General features: G+C 47.3%; 1 protein-coding gene across 1 annotated transcript in view; it reads right to left on the bottom strand.

The window, feature by feature from the left end:
* Positions 1-303: 303 nt before the first annotated feature.
* Apcdd1 (APC down-regulated 1) overlaps positions 304-19,201 on the bottom strand; it is a 31,553-nt gene continuing 12,655 nt past the window's right edge. Inside the window, exons 3-5 of the mRNA XM_059246532.1 lie at positions 16,377-16,908; positions 4,343-4,664; positions 304-2,287 (exon numbers count right to left, since the gene is read on the bottom strand). Coding sequence (XP_059102515.1) covers positions 1,842-2,287; positions 4,343-4,664; positions 16,377-16,908 — 1,300 coding nt within the window. The 3' untranslated portion in view covers positions 304-1,841. The remainder of the gene's footprint in view (positions 2,288-4,342; positions 4,665-16,376; positions 16,909-19,201) is intronic.

Raw genomic sequence — 19,201 nt, 5'->3', positions numbered from 1 at the left:
AATAAACTGTTATTATTTCTCCGTAAAGATTTATATTACATGAGAAAGTGATCACACAAACCTCACATAGACTCGTCATGCGCACACTGTGTATGTGTTCATATCTATGCATTTGGGGTGGTATATGTAGCACACCGTTAAAAAGTAGAAATAGGTGAGTCTAGAAGGGAGGCAAGGAACCCAGTGGCTATAAACCCAACTCTGGTTCAACCTGTGAAGTGCGTCTGAGAGTCAGTATAGGTTTTCACTTTGAAGACAGTATTAGTATTAATTAAATTGACAAATAAGACGTATTTCATGGGATTACTTCCAAATTCTTTGTTTATTAAACTTAGTAGACATTAAGTTAGTATTTTCATTTTGGATAAAAACCCCTCAAGTATGCACCATGACTTAAAATATAATCTAAATATAAAGCACTCTGGTACTCCATGCCATCCTTATAACTTAACACCACACTGAAAGCAACAGCTTCATAAAGTGAATTCTTAAAAATACATGACCAACTCTTCTCCTGGATCTTGGTGGTCTCCATGTCTGCTTTCAGTTACATCTAGGCTTTCTGTTTCTCACCACTTGCCCGCATGGGTCTCCGCGAGCCATAGCACTTGGTGTTAATAGCACCAGAGGCAATAACACGAAGGGATGGGCAGCCACCCCCTCCTCCTTCCTGAAGACTGTGAAGCAGCCACCGCTGAATAAGATGGCTCTGGAACTCACAGCCGCGGCAGAACCAAGTAAATGCAGAGAGGACACCAAATCAAGCCAGGATGTCTAACAACAAGAGTGACCGCTCATAAAGACTCCATGTTGTACAGAGATAGATAGCATCTAGCAGAGTGGGTCCCCAGTGTGGATGAGTCCCACCCAGTCCTCTTTCATCCGTAAGCCACTGGAGCACTGGAAAGCTCTGTCTCCATGTGTATGAAGATGGCAGCAGGGAGGTGGGGTTCTTCTCCCCATCCCAACCACAGTGTGAGCCAGGACACAGGTGCCTCACCTGGAGAAAATGACCACAGATTTGCTTCTCTCTCCTGCGGCACTGACCACATCATAGCTGCCCTTTGCACTGCTCCCCTGACTGCCTGGAACAGGAGGCGTTTCTGATTTTCCCAACTGGACCAGTCTACTCCGAAGGTTAAGCAGCAGGCTGTAATCCGAGTCACCAAACCAAGCACATGGCACACCTCTTTGCTCAACAAGTGAAAACTAGTGCTAGTAAACCCAATTTAAATCACTTTGAAGCTTTGCAGACACCTCTCCACTCAACTTATCCGGAAGTGTTGATTGGCATTAAGGCTGGAACCATGATTGAGCTGAACCTTGCATCTTCTCTTATGTACATACCAATACCCATATCTTTTCTGTATTAATACACAGGGTCTTGACAGCAGTCCCAAGCCAACTCTTCACTGGATTCCAGTGTAGAAAACTTGGAGTATGGAAGGGGTTCGGAGAAATAAGAGAAGCCATGGCAGAGAAAGCTGCAGCTTGACATTTTTCTCTTTAAAGCTCAGCTCAGAGATACATACAGAAGTTGGGGGGACAGAGGTAAGAGGCTAGCAACCACCCTTGCTGCCATTCCTAAACACACTGGCTCCAACTCTCTGCAGACTTAAAGTGCAATCACTGCTATGAAGCTCTCAGGCCAGGGATCAGGAGGGAAGAAATTCAGAGCCGAAACTTCAGACCCACTGCCCATGACTCAGAGGCTGGAAGAGGGAACAGGGGTAAGGCAATGGCAGATCTCAGGCATTCAAGTGCATCAAAAGAATCAACGTCCTTTCTCTGTGGGAAGAACAGTCATAAACGGTACAGAGTCTAGGTTTAGAAAACATCTCCTATCGGAGGATGCTCCAATGTGGTAGAGTCCAAAGGCAAGCAAAGGGAGTAAGCAGCAGGGGCCCAGCTGTCCTCCCCGCAGCCCTGCCAAACAGATGGGCTCGACTGTCTTCCAGGTCTTCAGCTCTCGGTGAGGACGAGGCACACTGGACCAAGGGCATCTGGTAGGATGTTGCCCTCTTCTCGGGCCTGTCTGGGCTGGAGCCATCACTGGGCCTCTGGCCATTGAACAGCAGGTAGCGGCCACGGGCATCTTGCTCCATTTTGAAGATCTCATATTCTGTGTGAGGTAGTTTGATGCCCAGAGCCACACAGCCATTGGTGTGTGTCACATCCTGTTGGATACCCACTTGCCAGGAGCCCTCAGCCCCACACTCATTTCCACTGAAGACATTGAGGAGGGAGGCTGTGGCTGCATCCATGGGAGTGACCTTCATGTGATTCACTGTGGAAAAGAGAGATATCCATGACTCTAGGGAGACAATTTGGGAGGCAGACACTTCCAGCAAATGCCGGGGACACTGTCTCAACAAAGCTTTCATTTCAAAACACAATTAATAGCGTGCCCACTAACCACAGTAATCACAAGAGCAGGATTGGGTAGGAAGTTTCACACACTGATCTGAATGAATGGTCATAGGGAATAGAGCCAGCCAGCTCAAAGTATCATGCACCCTGCAGTCACAACTTAACTACACAGCCTAATGGTACTACATTAGGTATCCGAAGTAATCTAGAAATGGTGTAAAATACAAGGAGTATGTGTACAGGTTTTGTTCAAGTGTCCTCATTTTACACAAGGGACTAGAGTAACTTTGGATTTCGGTATCTTCAGGGAGTCCAGGAATTAATCCCCCGTGAATACAAAGGGATGGCGGTATACTGTAGGTGTGGTCAGAAAACATGGGTGACATTCGGGTAGCCCAGTTTGTAGCTGATCACACCCACGAGCGTGAAATAAAACTATCCCCGCATTCCCACAAAGTGCTCTTTAGGACAAATGACTCCCAAAAAATATTCAACAAAACTCATTGAATTTTATTTTTATGGAAAGGTCCTGAAGGATCCAAAAGGTTTCACCTCAAGCGTGTCTGAATTAGCATTTTCACAGATTAATGTGGGCCCATCAGCTGGGCATCTAAATGCAGTTAGGCTGCAAATAAGAAAAATATGAAGAAATAAATACAAGCTCCAGCCTTTGTGGACCCTTGGGGCCCTCCTATGGGACTACACTTTGCATATAACCAAGTGGGATTTGGGGTGAGCAGACAGATTTTTCTTGGTTAAGTTTACAAAGCCAGTGTACAAGAGCAAAGTTCCTCATTCAAAGGAGGGTGGCCATGCTCAGGGATTCCTTTGAGGCCACTCAGACACCTCACACTAACTGGACCCCAGTGCTACCCTGGAGTGGTCACCCAATCACCCAGGTATGCTCATTATTTGCTATTACAGGGTTGGCACCACCTTACAGACATGCAAACTTAAAACTAAAGCAGCAAGACCTCCCTTGTGGTAGGGGCAGGTGCCTCCCAACCCCTAGCTTCCTTGTCTGGGTGAGCAGTGCACAGCATGAACTTTCCCCCATGATGCTCTCGCCTTCAAGCCTGGGACAAGCTCTTGTGTGCAGCCTCAGCTCAGGTTGGAAGTAACAACTCTGAGCATCAAGAAGTAACTACATCAGCTCTGTAGTCCTCATTCAGGAAAAGTACCCAGCACACAAATAAGCCTGATGCTACCAGAGAGGCTGTCAGGTTTCACTGCAGTCACATTCTTAACTGTCACATTACAGTGGCCCATGTGATGGTCTGGGTCCTGTGGTAGAATACTATTTTAAGGTGTGTTACTTTTGTTTAACTCTGTGAAGCTGTGTTACTGCTGTGCCTGTCTCAAGCACCTGAAGGTCTAATAAAGAACTGAATGGCAATAGTGAGGCAGGACAAAGGATAGGCAGGTGGGGCTGGCAGACAGAGAGAATATATATCGAAGAAGAAATCTGGAAGAGGAGGAAGAAGGAGCCAGAGAAGGAGGAGGATATCAGGGGCCAGCCACCCAGCTACACAACCAGCAACAGAGTAAGAAGGAAAGGTATACAAAAATAGAGAAAGGTAAAAGACCAGAGACAAAAGACAGACGGGTTAATTTAAAGTTAAGAAAAGCTGGCAAGAAACAAGCCAAGCTAAGGCCAGGCATTTATAAGTAATAATAATCCTCTGTGTGATTTATTTGGGAGCTGGGTGGCGGCCCCCCCAAAAGAGCAACAACAAACAACAACAGGATCCCGTTGTACCTGAGTGTCACGTGGATGCCAGGGTCTAGCCTGCTCTGAGCAGAAAGGAGCTCAAATGATGTTTCCAGGGAGGCTTTAAGGCAGCCCTGGCTCTAACTTCATCCCTAGCATCTCAAGCAACAAAGATACCCTTCCTCTGAGGTTCTGCCCTAACAGAAATGTCCCAGAGCTGCCCTTGAGCTGTGCTGTAAGAAGAAGAGGCGGTAGACTTACCTTTAAACACAAACTCTGTGCCACCCATGACCCTTGAGGAGAGCACACCGCGGCTGTAGCGGCCTCGAGCATAGATGGTGAATGTGGGGTGTTTGCAGACAGGGTCCGAGTAGTGGTAGTAATGCCCTTCCCAGGTGTTGTTGTTGTCATGGAAGATGAAGTGGCGGGTGAGGAAGAGGACTTCGGGGCGCACCTCACAGCGCTGGCTCACCCATTCCCCATGTAGGCCAATGGTCAGGTCAGCCTTAGGGGGCAGGATGGGAGGGTGGTGTTCGTCAGAGCGGTAAATGATCCGACAGGCTATGCAGGCATGGTTGTGATTCTGAAGCAAAGAAACAAAGACATTACAGACTTCAGTCTTCCCATGAGCTCAGTATGCATGTATATCCCTGAAAAATGGGGGTTCAACACCGTTAGGACTGGGTACTCAGGGCACCATCACTTAACCCCCAAAACAAATGAAGCCAGTCTCTGGTACCCAGACAGTGGAGCACGGGGTGTGCCAGAATGTATATTCACACCAGTCCAGCTTTAATAGGACAGCCTGCCTTAATGTCAGCTATAGCATGGAGTCTTTAGAATCCTATTTAGGTTTCAGACCATAGGCTGGCGCTCAATTTTGGAAAGGATGGTAAATGCCTCACATTCTATAGGCTGGGACCATCACAAATCCAGAGGATATGTGTGGGTGAGGATATGGAGAAATCCCAATACTTTGGTCCTGTTTACAGGAACATACAATGATAACAGTCTTCATTGACAAGAGTGGTTTGGTTCCTCAAAAGCTTAAACATAGAACTGCTGTATGATCCAGATTTTGCCTCTTCAATATACATCCAGAAGAATTTAAAGCAAGGGCTCTGGCCCACAGTAGCCACAAGGAAAGCAATCCAACTGCACAGCCATAAGGGTATGGTGAAGCACACTATGGTCTGCATATATGATGGCAGAGATCTCAGCTTTAATAGGGAGGATGCTCTGCACAGGCCACAACATGATGAACCTTGAGAACACTGTGCTAAATGAAATACGGCAATCATGCAGACATATACATTGCTTAATTCCATTTACTTGAGAGACGTGGAGTAGTGAAATCCAGAGACAGGAGGTGGGAGGGTGACTTTGAGGGACAAGAAAGGAGGTAGAGATGGAGAGTCCAGGTATAATGGGCAGAACTTCAGTTTTATAAGGTGAAGAGTTCTGGATATGAACAGTGGTGAAGGCTATTCAATGTTATGAATGTAACTTGTGCTATTAACTATACCCTTAAAATGCGTACCCATGAAACAGATTTATGAGTATATTTCAGCACAATTACATTTTAAAATAATTTTTTAATGTATTTATTTATATTTTATGTGTGAGTGCTCTACATGTATTCTGGCATGCCAGAAGAGGGCATCAGATCCTATTATAGATGGTTGTGAGCCACCATGTGTTTGCTGGGAATTGAACTCAGGACCTCTGGAAGAGCAGTCAGTGCTCTTAACCACTGAGACATCTCTCCAGGCCCACAATTAAATTTTTAAAGGCAGGAACTGCAAAATACATGAAGGAAAACAAGGCTGTGACTATAGATGAGAGGAATTGCTGGGTTCCTCTGATATAGGGAATGCAGGAGGTAGAGGAAGCAGACAGAATTGAGTGGGGAGGCCTCTGGGACATGTGTACAGGCTGTCCATGTGTGCCTGGAGCCCAGGGTTCAGAGCTTCTTAGCTACTGAAAGGCTTGCTATTCCAACTTTCTGCAGTTTAGGGTCCACAGTAAAGCTGTGCTCTCATTTCCAAGAGGCATACCCTGGGGAGTATTTTGGTTGGTGCCCATGTCATAGATGTCAGTTCTGATTACCCTGCTTGCCTTCAGAGCTGGAAACCCAAATCTCTGCCTGGAGAATGGGTCCTGGGCACAAAACCATGAGCCTGCCACCTCCAACCAACAGGACAACTCTAACCCAGGGGTCTTCTCCATGTTTCTGCTCTCCTCAAAGCTGGAACAAGGCCCAAGGGGTGAACATAGCATGGACCACAGCCTTGGATCTCTGCCCTCTGATCAGGGATACATAGCTCACTGGGACATGCAGCCCCATACTCCCAGCCCATATGTATCCAGGCCCACGATGACACCGCCACCCCTCCCAGGGCAGGGAAACACTTGTTCTTAGCAAGTCACAATTCACCTCCTTCACCAAGGTAGGCTTGTCATCATACATGTGACTTGGCAATGGTGACAAGCTTGCCTTTCTGGAAGACTGTGGTGAGGATGGGAGGGGAGGTGTCTTTCACTTGCTTCTTCCACACCCCCATTAAGGGGGAACCCTGTACTCACTTGACCCTCGTCATCCATTAGATGAGCTTAGTTACAACTTATAGAAGAGGATGCTTCCTTTGTCCCGGTGATATGTGGCTTGTAGATGGTGAGGTAAGTAGGGGTGAAGAGTTAAGGGGAAGGCCAACTCTTCCCTGTCTCAGGGTCCAGGTGCATTTGCTGGCCTGGGGTTTCCTGCAGAGGACTTTCGGGCATGTGGGATAATATAAATTGTGTCCAGCCTATGATCAGCAGACCACAGGGAGATACCAGGAACACAGCCCATCAGAACCAGTGCTGATTTAGAGCAGACATGAGTGGCTCTGGCCAGATCCTGAAGGCCTAAGCTGGCCCCACTGCCTGCCTCATAGCTGGTGGCCATGACAACTTATTCATTTTTCTCTGCTTCAACATCCTCACTTACAATGGTGACTATTGTACACACTTGCCTAACTGCTACAGGTGAGAAATGGTAGAGCAAGGTGGTTCCCACTCAGTGCTCCCATTTGAGGAGACCAAGGCAATGGCCTGTCTACCTGCATATGTCACAGTCCTTTGGGTTCACAGTAGGGAGGAAAGTATAAACTGAAGTAAAGGAGAACTCACGTCCTGAGCTCTCACATGCTATGTCCTCTCAGTAAGCTGCTAGGAGGTGAAGGTTCCACAGCTGTCACCCTAAACGGGTTGCTCTGACATTTAAAGGCCAGGATGGAATGTTTACTTGGCGTCTATAGCTAGGTATACTCTGGGGCTCCTGCACAGAGTAGAGTATGCTAGAATAATTACCACAATCAGCATGAAGCTGATTCACAAGGACACTGAGACCCTGTCCAAGCATGACAGTCTAAAGCACCAGCAGGTGGCCTGCCACATTCCAGAAAGAAGAGGAATCAGAAGCTGATGTTCAGTCAGGGTCAGAAATATGGACCCACAGGGTCTCCAGTGGTCTGCACAGAGCTGGGTCCCCTCCTTGCTGGCATCTCCACAGCAAAGATGCTTGCTGCCTACTGTTCCTGCTCCCCAGAAGATCCTACAAGGCTCAGTGGGCCAAATCACTTACTTTCATCCATCCCAACCTCCACTTCTTCTCCATCCCACTCTCCATAACTTGAATTTCTACATCTACTGGGAATTTAGGAACATCCACCATGCATCCTTCACTTCTGGCCATTCTAGGAAGTTAAGTCTCAATCCCCCAAAAGACAAGATTTCCCTTTCAGCACCAGTACTGGTTCAAGGAAAGCACGATGCTGATGGGAAAACATTAAAGATCAATGCTGTTCAATTCAGCAGGAAAAGGCTGGGCAAGGCGAGGGCAAAGTTGTCACCCAGGCTACTCCACCATGGTACCATGAGTGGTAGGTTGGATGTCCACGAGGAACACTTTTTTAAGAAGAGGAGGCAGGAGTTCTGGGGCTCCAAGATGATTCCACTGGCCTATGGTCCCTTCAGATGAATGGTGTCCCTAGATAAAAATGGTGTCCCTATAAAAAAGCAGGCTGGGCTTGTTTGAACCAGCAGGCCTATAGAATCTGGGTTTATGTGCAGTGATCAGAAGGAACCTGGCTCGTCAGCACTAGTATTACAAATCCTTACACTGGTTGTTTTTGTTTTACTGTGGTTTTTTTTTTTTTTTTTTTTTTAAGGTTACAGAACTGATCATCTTAGCAAATTTTAAGTGCACAGTTCTATGGCATTAAGTATAGTCATGTGGTTAGGTAGCCATCACTACTGTCTATCTCTAGAACCTTCTCAACTTCCCTAACTGAAATGATCTTCCATCCCTCCCTTTCCTAGCCCCTGGCAACCACCCTTCTACTTTCTGTCTTGGAATATGACTAAGGACCTCCTATAAGGTATTTGCCATTTTGTAACTGGCCAATGTCACTAGAAAATGTATTCTAGGTTCACCCATGTTGTAGCATGTTTCAGAAAGCCCTTCCTTTTAAGGCCTAATCATTCCATGCAGAGACACATTTTGCTTATCAGTTACTCTGTTCATAGACACTTAGACTGCGTCCCACCTTTTCCCTGTTGTGAATATGGTTGAAGGACTACGTATTTGTATTTCTCTTTCAATCTTTTTGAGTATATACCTGGATGTAAAATAGCCACACCACAGTAATCCAGTGTTTATTTTTTTGAGGAACAAGCCTGTATTCCACAATAGTTGCACCATTTGACATTTCTATCAGCAAACTATAAGAGCTCCAATTCCCCCACATCCTTGCCAACATTTATTTTCCACTTTTTCCCCCTTTGGTAACAGCTGTCCCAATGGGCAACCTGGTATCCTGTTGTGGTTTAAATTTATACTTCCTTAACGATTTGATAAAGAGCATACCCGTTATTTCTAAGAACTCTTTAGAGGAAAGTCTGTTTTGGCCACCCCTACCCTTTCTGAAGTCATTCTGCAGTTACCATTAAGCAACCAAAGATGTCCTAAGCAGAGGCAGTGTTTTTGGCCTCCGTGGATGAGGTCAACAAGGCGACAATTTTAGTCACGGCTGTGTAAAGAGATACTTCTGGTTGTGGATTAAGTTTTAAAAATTGTTTTCTTACAATCTCATACTCTTTGGCATGAATAAAAAATAAAGGGACCTATAGCAATAATTTCACCAAAGCATGGAGCAAAGCCTGCATGCTGGATTTCTCTACAGCTCCTTTTCTAGGGTGGTTTAATGAGAGAACCTTTAAAGATGAGCGGATGAGAACTACATGTGCAGATTTTTTTCCAATGAAAGTTGATTTGCACCACTGAATAGCATTTGCTTTACACTTGAGAAATATCCTTTCCTTGGCTCTCCAACTTGGCTGTGTATGGCTCCATTTCCCTCCATGTTGGAAAGGGCTATTTAAAGTCAGGGTTTCTGTATACACAAGATTTGAAAGTTCAAATCAGAGGAGCCAGGAGGTGTTTCCTTGCTGCTATATTTTACACCCACTATAAAAAAAAAAAAAAACCAAAAAACAACTTTACTCTAGGGACCTAGGGTGCTGTGGAGAGGCAGAGTACTTGTCTGGCATGTAAATGACTCTGGTTCCGTGCTCTACATCAGGACTGGGGTGTAGACTTAACTCAAGAGGGTTGGAGCTAGAAATAAGCCCCATACAAGTGTTCTCTGAAAAGAAGAACTGGTGTTAAAAATGGAAATCGACCTTGCAGTTCCCAAGTCCACAGTGTTGCTAGCAGGGAGCAGGGAGCAGCCTCGTCTGCACACTGCTGCTGGGCAGCAGATTCAAGAACCGCAGCCTGTGCATAAGGACATGGAATTCTGAAGGCTTCAAGCACATCCTCTTCTGAAGCTTTCCACCCTCCCAGTGAGAACATGGGCACATTTTCCCAGCTGAGGTAACCAAGAGAGGTGCAGAGAGAAAATAACTTAGGCCAGATGATCTCACAACCTTGGGCCTCTAATCTGGTCCTGGGGCTTGTGGAATGCTGCCTTCATCTTAATTCAGCTCTCAGGCTCGAGGTTCTGCAAACAGCAAATGTCCCCCTCAACAAGGGCTAGAGCCCTACGGAACAGGGCTCTGGGGCTGATGACTGATGGGGGCTCTTCAGGCTTCTCCTGTTTCCTGCCAACATTTATTTCTGGAGGGTTGGTCAACAGCATCTGCTGACAGTGCCCACTTGTTTCCATGGACTTCCCAGAATGGAAGAAATTACTTGAGATCTTGTGAAAGATCAATTGGGGCAGTAGGCTGGACAAAACACAAGCCTTCAAAGCAGCAATTCTTGGCTAAATGTTTTGTTCAAGGAGAGCAATGGGAGTAGATGATGGAAACTTCCTTTCCTAGGGCTTTGCTCCATAGGATAAAAAAGAAAAAAGGATTCATGATTCTCATACAGACTAGCCATAAGTAAGCCACAGTAGCCATAAGCCTACGGTGAAAGCTCTCCTTACAACGGCAATTTGCAGTGTGCTGGGTGACGTTTCTGTTGCACACAACCTCGTGTGAGCACCCTTCCTGACTTCTGCATCAATCCTTTCAGGCCAAGACCAGAGAGATCTCCTTTATGTTTCTCAGGTTATTCAGCAGAATACTGCTGGACCCCATGAAGCTCCCGATGGACAGACTGACAGGGAGAAAGCTGTCACAGGCTATGTAAGAAGCTGAATAATGGAAGTCACATTTATCCACATGGAGAGATGCTGTCTGTGGGAGGAGCATCCTGCAGGGCTTCCTGGGTCTGGATTCAGAGTCAGGAACTCTGTCAGGGGATAAGGACACTTGCTTGTGCTGCCAAGCTCTGGATTTCTGTGTGTGTGCACACACACAAAATAAATAAATGTAATGAATAAATTTATATTCAGACTCAGGTAACCCATGACCGACCCCTGGTTCATTTTGATCCCTAAAGAAGCCAAGATGACGCCATTGTCCACAGAGGAAGCTTCTTCGCCTGCTCCCCCTGCTCTCTCCCTAGCTGCTTAGACATACTTTTCAAATGGCCAATTTCCTGCTTCTTGGGGGTTTCACTCTGGCCTTTCAGCATTCTTGCCTTTTAAGGGATGAAATGTTTACCGCTTGCATTGTCCCTGACAACAAATCTTTCCTAGCCTGCTCACTCCTTAAATAAAGCAACCCTGCATGCCTGTTTGTCTGCCAAAAACCCTCCAGAGGAGTCGAGAAATAACGAGATCGGTATCGGCCATCAGGGCACCTCGGCAGCACTGTGGTACAGCCACGGTGTGACACGTCAAACCAAGAAAGAAACCCCAACAGCGGGCTCTCTGTCTGCATATATACACCAGGAAGCATCTGCTGCCTACTGAACACCTTGGCCCAGCAGCAGTTAGAATTTTCTTTAGGAAAATTTACCTAAGAATGGCCTAGGGGACTATCTCAGGCCACGCCTCTCCAAACCTTTGGCCTTGCACCAGGACATCCATCTCCCATCATCTCTGCAATGCACTTTCCTTTCTTTCCCCAACTCTGGCAGAAGAGAAAGCACACAGGGTCCTTCCACAAGCACCTGGCTCCTTTCCTAAGCCAGTCAGTGTCCTGTCTTCTTACCCAGGAGTCTCACAGCATATGCTCAAGAAGCTAAGGGCCAACCTAGCCAGCAGCAGCAAGAGGCTGAAAAACCCTACTGCCCACAGAACCTGCTCCAATCCCTCTGATGTCATCAATACCACGAAGTTCACAGATCATCTGTCTTCTTCACACACCCTTAGCCCTCTCCATGTATCTGGGGATACATCCAGATGCAGCCCAAAATACCGAGGGAGACACACTGCATCTGTCCTAAACTTACAAGCGTCTCCGCTTGTTGACTCCTGAAGGATACAGTTTATTTATAGAGAATCGCATTGTCTCCGATGCTGTACATCCACTAGTGACGGTTTAAAGTATAAGGGAGGTACACAGAGCTTCCACACACACACTACCCCATGTCACAGGACTTGAGCTGTCTTTTGATATCTGTGGGGGGATCTTGGAACCAACACCATGTAGACAAAAAGCCAGCGCCTTATAGAAAGCCAGTCTTCTCAGACAAGACCGAATCACAAACTGATGCTGGCTCCCAGCCTGGTTTCTATGAACTGGAGAGGGTGTCAGCGCTCTGGCCCTTTTCTCTTCTGTAGGGGTCAGGTGCTGTGAAGGCCTGATGTGGTCCTCCGCCCACCCCCAGGCAACTACATGGTCAGAATATTTCAGACACACAATGCCTGGGTGTTGCTTTTAGACAGCCCCTTTGATTTACAATCCTATGGATGAATCCATGGAAGATTTTGGAGAATGATCAATTCCACCTGCTTAAAAGTCTTGCCATTTCTAAGGCTTCTGGCGACTATTTGCTTTTAATAACCATATGAGTCTATCACTGAACTTGAACTTGGGTGTACACTCCAACTACATGGCTCTAGCGAATCAGGGCAGAGGGCAGTGCTGTGCTGGGGTTAGACACCCACTCCAAGCATCTTTAGGGGTTATTTTAGGCCACCTTGATTTTTCTCAATGAAGAGTAGCCAATTTCCTGCTGAAAGAACTCCCCACACACCTGAGTCTGCAAACAGCACTTACTTGCCAAGGGACTCAGAGCTTACCTCAAAGCTGTATAAAGCCTAGCAAAACAAGTTGACTTGACGTTTCTATTTTTACATGGTGTCCTGTTTCCACAGGGGCTAAGACTAGTGGTTTCAAACTCAATTTAGCATTAAACGAATTTTCAGTCAGGTCTCCATGGACCAGCAATTGGGGGGAGGCAGAGAGTTCAAAGCTAGAGAGTCTAGGCCCCCTGGTACAAAGTGTGTGCTCTTTGAAGACACTCACTCTGGGGTGCTTCCTGTCCTGGGCCAGACAGCCACAACCAGCCCAGACAACCTGCTGCTGGAATGTCCCATGGGCACAAGCAACTGGGCTTTACCACGTCCAGTGCCTGGAAAGATACTGGCCAAGTCCATTCACTCTTTCTCCTAGCCGTCTTGGGGAAGGATCTAAAAACTTCCTGAGGGGCATCCCTGTGCACTGAGAGGCACAAGACAAGGGACAACAAGAGAAGAATGGGCCTTTCAGCTGCTCAGGCCTGAGGCCGTTCCCAGCCGTGCAACGCTCGTGGCTGGGCAGCCACAGTGGTCCCACAGCATAGGTCTTGCTAGGCCCAGGGAAGCCTAAGCCTTTCTCTCAGGGGGCTCCAGCTTTATCCATGGCTTCACCGTTCCTTCGACTCCCAGCAGGGCCTTTCTCTCTTTGATTTTTAATTTTGCTTGGCAATGGTGTTCAGGTCCTACAAGACCATGGTACAAATTACTGAAGGTACCTAAAGGAAACCTCAGTTCCGCCACCTCCACCCTTCTTCAGAATTCATTGCCAGGTTCCCCTTCCTCCCGCCCTCCGCTCCTCCCTTTCTTCAATTATTTGTTTCATACAAATGAGGTCACCTTAAACATGCTGGTCTTCCCCGTCCTTATCCCTGTTATGAAGTACATTCTGGATAAGCATCACTTCCTCCAGTTCTTTCCACCCCTCCTCACGTTTCTGGAATCTTGGACCCAGACCTGGGGTTTATAGACTCCGAGTCTTGAGAATCTGGATGGATTCGCCCACAACTGCCTCCACCGAAAGGGAGGAGAAGACAGGAGGAAGTGTCTCGTGGCAGGCGTCAGACAGCGTTTGGACACTCTCCAGCCAGCCAGCCTCATTTTCTCCAGGAGCCGTCAGCCAGCAGGGCTCCACTCTCCAGTCCAAGGAGACAGGAGAGACAGCGTCCTTACAGTTCCTCCACCGGAGAGGAAAGAAGGTGCCGGGCCCAAAGGGGTCAGGTAAAGAGAGAGCACTTGACCCCAGCGATGCCGGTGAGACAGCTGTGGCCTAGGACTGGCTCCCACTTCCAAATTCCACATGCTTGCCAATTCATCCAGAGTTCAAGAAACTCTTTTAACTCTTTAGAAATAAAAAAAAAAACCTCCCCTAGAGAAGGTCAGCATCATGCCTGTCACCCTGAAATCCCATGCCAGGGCTGGTAACTGACTCGGAAGACACTCCTCCTCACCCGCAGGGGGCCACAAGCCAGACAGGTTCAAACAGGGAGGAACACAGACAAACATCATGGAAGGTCCACCCTGGGCCTGGACTGTGGCCAGCAGGTGAGAGGTTCACTCGGAGACCCCCACACCCTGGAGGTACACCAGAGAAGGTAAGGGGAAGAGATTCAGGTAAGAAAGGTGGGGGTTGGGAAGACAGGAAACAAAAACCAATTCTCCTTCTGGCATTTAAAAGGAGTGTAAGACATCAAAGAGCCCAAGTGGGCCCATGCCGGCAAGGAAAGAGAACCAGGCCCTGGGCGCGCAAACGGTGACATGAGGTCAGATGGGGGCAGACAGCCCGACCTGACTCCACCCCTCACTATCGATGGGATAGGTTTTGCTGCTGTTACTTTGGATTTTCGTTTGTTTTCAAGACCATGCCTTATGCTGTAGCTTAGGCTGGCCCGGGGACTCTCTATCTCACTACATCGCCCAGGCAGACCTCTCAGCTATCCTGCCTCAGCCTCTTGAGTGCTAGGATTAGTCATGAGCCTACACGCTCGGCACACAGCTGTTTCCCCGCTCACTGGTAAGTCCGTGGGAGGGATGTAAGGGATGACGATGGCGTTGCGTGCTTGGCAGATTGCCATGATGGTTTGGAGTAACAGAACTGGCACATGTTCCTGGTTAAGGTGGTGTTAGTGGACAACCCGGACCACTTACAGTCACACTAAATGGAAAGTCAGTTAGCTTCCACTCAAAGGACACCTCACATGTAGCTGTGAAATCCCCTTCTCTGCTGCCATTTCTAATCCAATTCTAAGCAAAATGGCGCGCACCTGCGATGCTCAGTGCAGAGTGTAGATGACGCCACCAGCTGGCCAGGGTTCAGAAGAGAACCGGAAGCCAGCAGTTCTTATCCACTTTTCTAAAAGATCTACTGAAGCCTGGCCTAGCACCACACCTCTAGCTGCAGGCAGCATCCTGTTAACAGCCCCTCCCTGTACCTTCTGTCCTGTGGCTCCAACACACTGAAGGGACAGAGCTTCAGGTCCCCTGCTCATCACAGTAAGAGAATACCAGGCACTCCTCAACTACAGGCTGCCCTGGCCTCCTGGGTGCTTCTGAACACTAAGGGTGGAGCACGATGGACCTGCTTCCTCTTCCACGTGGGAGGAAAGCTGTAGGAGCCCTGCTGAGTCCTGCTGGTGAGCTGTCTAAGGCACTGTGGCATGGCCTCAGAATCTTTTGGGGGCTTTGGCCCTCCATGCGGCATCACCTTGCATACAGGGCAGAATTTTCAGTTTCAGTCAAGGTGGTTATTTAATAAAACTCCATTACACGAGCTTCCAATGACAGATGCTGTTCCATCTCCAGCAGAGACGGCTTGATTAGTGATGAGTAACCTCAGATGAGTACTATAAAGAAGACTTTAAACAAGGAATCAAAGTCAACCGGAGCCTCGTGTTTAGACCCACCATTCTTAGCTGTTCCACCAAGGCCGGTGAGCGTAGCTGGGGGGCACTATACAGTAACTCCCCTGACCACTCCAACAGGCTTGAATCTGTCTGCTCCTCCCAGCCCAGAACTTCACAAACATCTCAGTGGAAATGAATGAGTTACACACTGACTAATACGATTTGGAGCTTGGGGGAGGAGATACCTTGTGAACTCCAAATATTACTAGGACATAACTCAAATAATGAGCATGAGAAGGTTTTAACAGCTTCCTGCCCTCCTCAATCCCCCTTCTAACCACAGTGGCTTTCCAAGTCATTTAATAAATGAGGAAGAACTCGGGTCTGAAGGAAGAGATTTGGTTCAAGAGTTGGCACTGAAATCCACCAAGTATATGGTGAAGGCACCTGACCCCTGAGAACCTTAGAGGGTCCTGACAGCATGTCTCAGGAGGCCCCTAGCACTGCTGAAGGGAGTCTTTCCCAGCATGGTTGTCATGGGACCCCTCTTGTTCCTCATGCTGTCCTCTGGGCTGTAAGGAGTTTCTAAGATGTTGGGGTTATTTTTCATGAGCATCACAACTACTCCCCAGAACACAAAACCAGTGGGTGGCAGCCCCGGAACTCCCAGCTACATGTCACTTCCCAGCATTCCACACTTCTCCCTTTACTTTCCAGAAACACCTACATTCCTCAGGTGTCCCCCACTTCCAATCTCTCTGACATGCCTCATGGGCCACCTGTCTTACTTAGTCAAGGGGATTCAGACTCTGCAGGGATCTGTGGCTAGGTGGGTACCTTGGCATTCTGCAGGGGAGGCTGATAGCTGGATGGCCGGTAGAAGACCCTCTGGGTAGCATCAGTGTGGATGTCGCCCAGGAAGAGCTCCTCTACCAGGTGGTCCAGACTGTGGTGGGGATACTGCTTCTCCACACGGATGAGCTGCAGCTCATGCATGGCAAAGTTCACAGCCTTTGTGCATTCGTGGCTGCTCTCTTCTTGCCACAGGTCATAGGCGACGTCCTGTACCCAGAGACCACCAGGAGCCAGGAAGCCTGGGCAAGTTCGGTTCACTAGTCGGCTGAGTTGTTCAGCAACTGCCTCTGTATGGCAGATGACTTGGACGCCATGGAGCTGGTAGTCAGCCTCAGTGCCCCCACGGATGATCCAGGATGCCTGGCGCAGACGGATCTTGCCTCGGATGATAAGCGTATAGGTGGGATTTGTGCAGCGGTTGCTGCCATAGTAAAACTGGTAGGCCTTGAAGGTATTATTGTTGTAGAATCTGTAAGATCTGGTGATGAACTCTGGCCCCGACCTCACTTCACAGCTGTTGAAGAACAGAGCAGGTAAATCTTGAGTAAAGCCAATGGCATGTGAATTAGAGTAAGCATGTGAAAAGTCACTGCAGTAAGAGGAACAGTGCTGACCATGTCCTTTACAAATGTTAATCTATTGAATGTTCACAACAACCCAGGCATTGTGTATGATTACCACTCACATCTGAGGAAACTGAGTCAGAAGAAACATGTACAAGATCACAAGTAGCAGAGCCTGACCGTGAATCTAGGCAATGCAGCCTCAGTGACTGACCCTAACCAGTCTAACTCAAAAGTTTTTCACTCATTGTATGTGACGAGAAACACAGGCCTCACAGGGACGTTCCCTTCTCTCTGGATAAGAGGGGACAGTGTGCCTGTCACTGGTCTACATGAGGAGCAGCTACCTGGTTGACCAAAATGATTCATGAACACTTCAAATGATGAACCTTGTCTAAGGTGGTCCTTTGTTCTGATATGGAATCTTGGCAGAAACGGAAGTTTGCCCTTCTATCCACTCTATTATTCTCTTGGTGGGGAAAGATATATATATATATCAAATGGGAGGAAAGCTAAGATAATAAGAGAGACCAGGACTCCTTTGGTGTGTATTGGTTGACAAAGGGGACATGTCCTTAAATAAATGCTAGGCTCCCAAGCCAGAAACTTGTCACTGGGTCTACAGAGCAAAAAAGCTCATGGGTTCAGGGACATCCTCATAGGTTTGCCATCAATCCATATAGACACAGCAGAGCTTGTACTAGTTAGTAGAGGGAAGGGATTCCTTGAATCACTGCCCAGAGTTTGTCTATGAAGCTGGCTAGACCCTGGTCTTTCCAGTTACAACTCTTGGCTCATCAGAATTCTACCTCTGCTCATAAAGAACTCTGAGCTGAGCTGACAGTGTGACTAAACCAAGCACAAACACAGGTGCTTCTTAAAATTGTCCACAATTTAGACTTTGAGTTGGCAGACAGATGAGCAATGACTACGACTTAATACGAGCACTTTTGTTATATCAACATATTCACTGCTGTTGAATAATGCCTTAAGGATGTAAAACGCATGGTTGTTTGGGCATTGGTCACTGGAGGCAGAAAAAAGGGGCAAAGTCTACCTTAGGCTTTTGTCCCAAAGGAACTGGAGCTTAGTGTAAGCTGTGATAGAGGTCAGCAGAGGTAGGAAGACCACTTCTCTCTTTTTTTTTTTTTCTCTTAATCTCAACATCAACACTTGTAGATTCTACCCTGAACTCAGTGTATCTCAGACCCAGCCATTTCTCCATTGTTCTCCCATCCTTTTCACGTAAGCCACCATCCGCTCTAGGCAGACGTGTGTAAGGCTCTCAACAGTCACTCCCAGCTTATGGTTGCTCCCATACACTTGCCACAAAACAGCTGGAGTGCCCTTTCATAAAGCTGAATCAATCTCATTTTAAACACGGACCAGACATGGCACCATTCATTCGCTTTCAAGTTTCCCTAGATTAGAAGACCTGTTAGCTGGACACAACAGCATACACCTGTAGTCCCAGCTATTCCTGAGGCTTAAGCGAGAGGATCACTTGAGCTCCGAGTTCAAGGCTAGCCTGGGCAACACAATGAAACGCTGTCTCAAAAACAAACAAACAAACAAACAAAAAACAATAAAAAAAAACAAAATGAAACAACACAACAAGAAAAAGCCTATCCCAGTTCAACAACAACAACCAAAAGGCCTATTCTGCAAGATAGCCCAGAGCCACCCCCAGGGAGCTAGGTTGCAGAGCTGGTGCCAGTGAGGTCTCCACGCTGGTCAGGCCATGCTCACCCTATATGCAGCCATAACTTGGCTAGTTTCTCTACATAGATAACTCTTCCTTCAGGAAGAAAGTAGACATTCAGGGTCCATCCTGACCCTAAAATAAGGCTCTCTCCTCCCACACCTGCTTTTATCCCACCCCTGCCTCTCTGTGACCCCCTGCAAAATCTCTGACAATAGGGACCAAGTCTGTCAGAGTCACCACGATATACACAAAATATACCCACAGCAGCCACCGAATAAATGACCATTTTCAGGTCATAATTTCATTATAATTTCACATTTAAAATCCATATGCAAGAGATTTATTACAGTTATTTTAAGAGACCCATTTTTAGAAAAAAAAAAATCTCAATGTCATCATTTTATAGGATTTTCTTTTGTCCATACGTGTTTGGTTATTTTTTCCCAAGGTCACTGGAGGCTGCTATCCATATCCCAGGAATTGAGAGTAGGGAGGAGTCATCAGATCCCAGTTAGTCTTGTAAATGCTCAACAATTTAA

Source organism: Peromyscus eremicus, chromosome 19 (assembly GCF_949786415.1).
Source record: "Peromyscus eremicus chromosome 19, PerEre_H2_v1, whole genome shotgun sequence".
Classification (NCBI taxonomy): Eukaryota; Metazoa; Chordata; class Mammalia; order Rodentia; family Cricetidae; genus Peromyscus; species Peromyscus eremicus.
The sequence above is the reverse complement of the archived record's forward strand: the minus strand, read 5'-3'. Positions and strand labels throughout refer to the sequence as shown.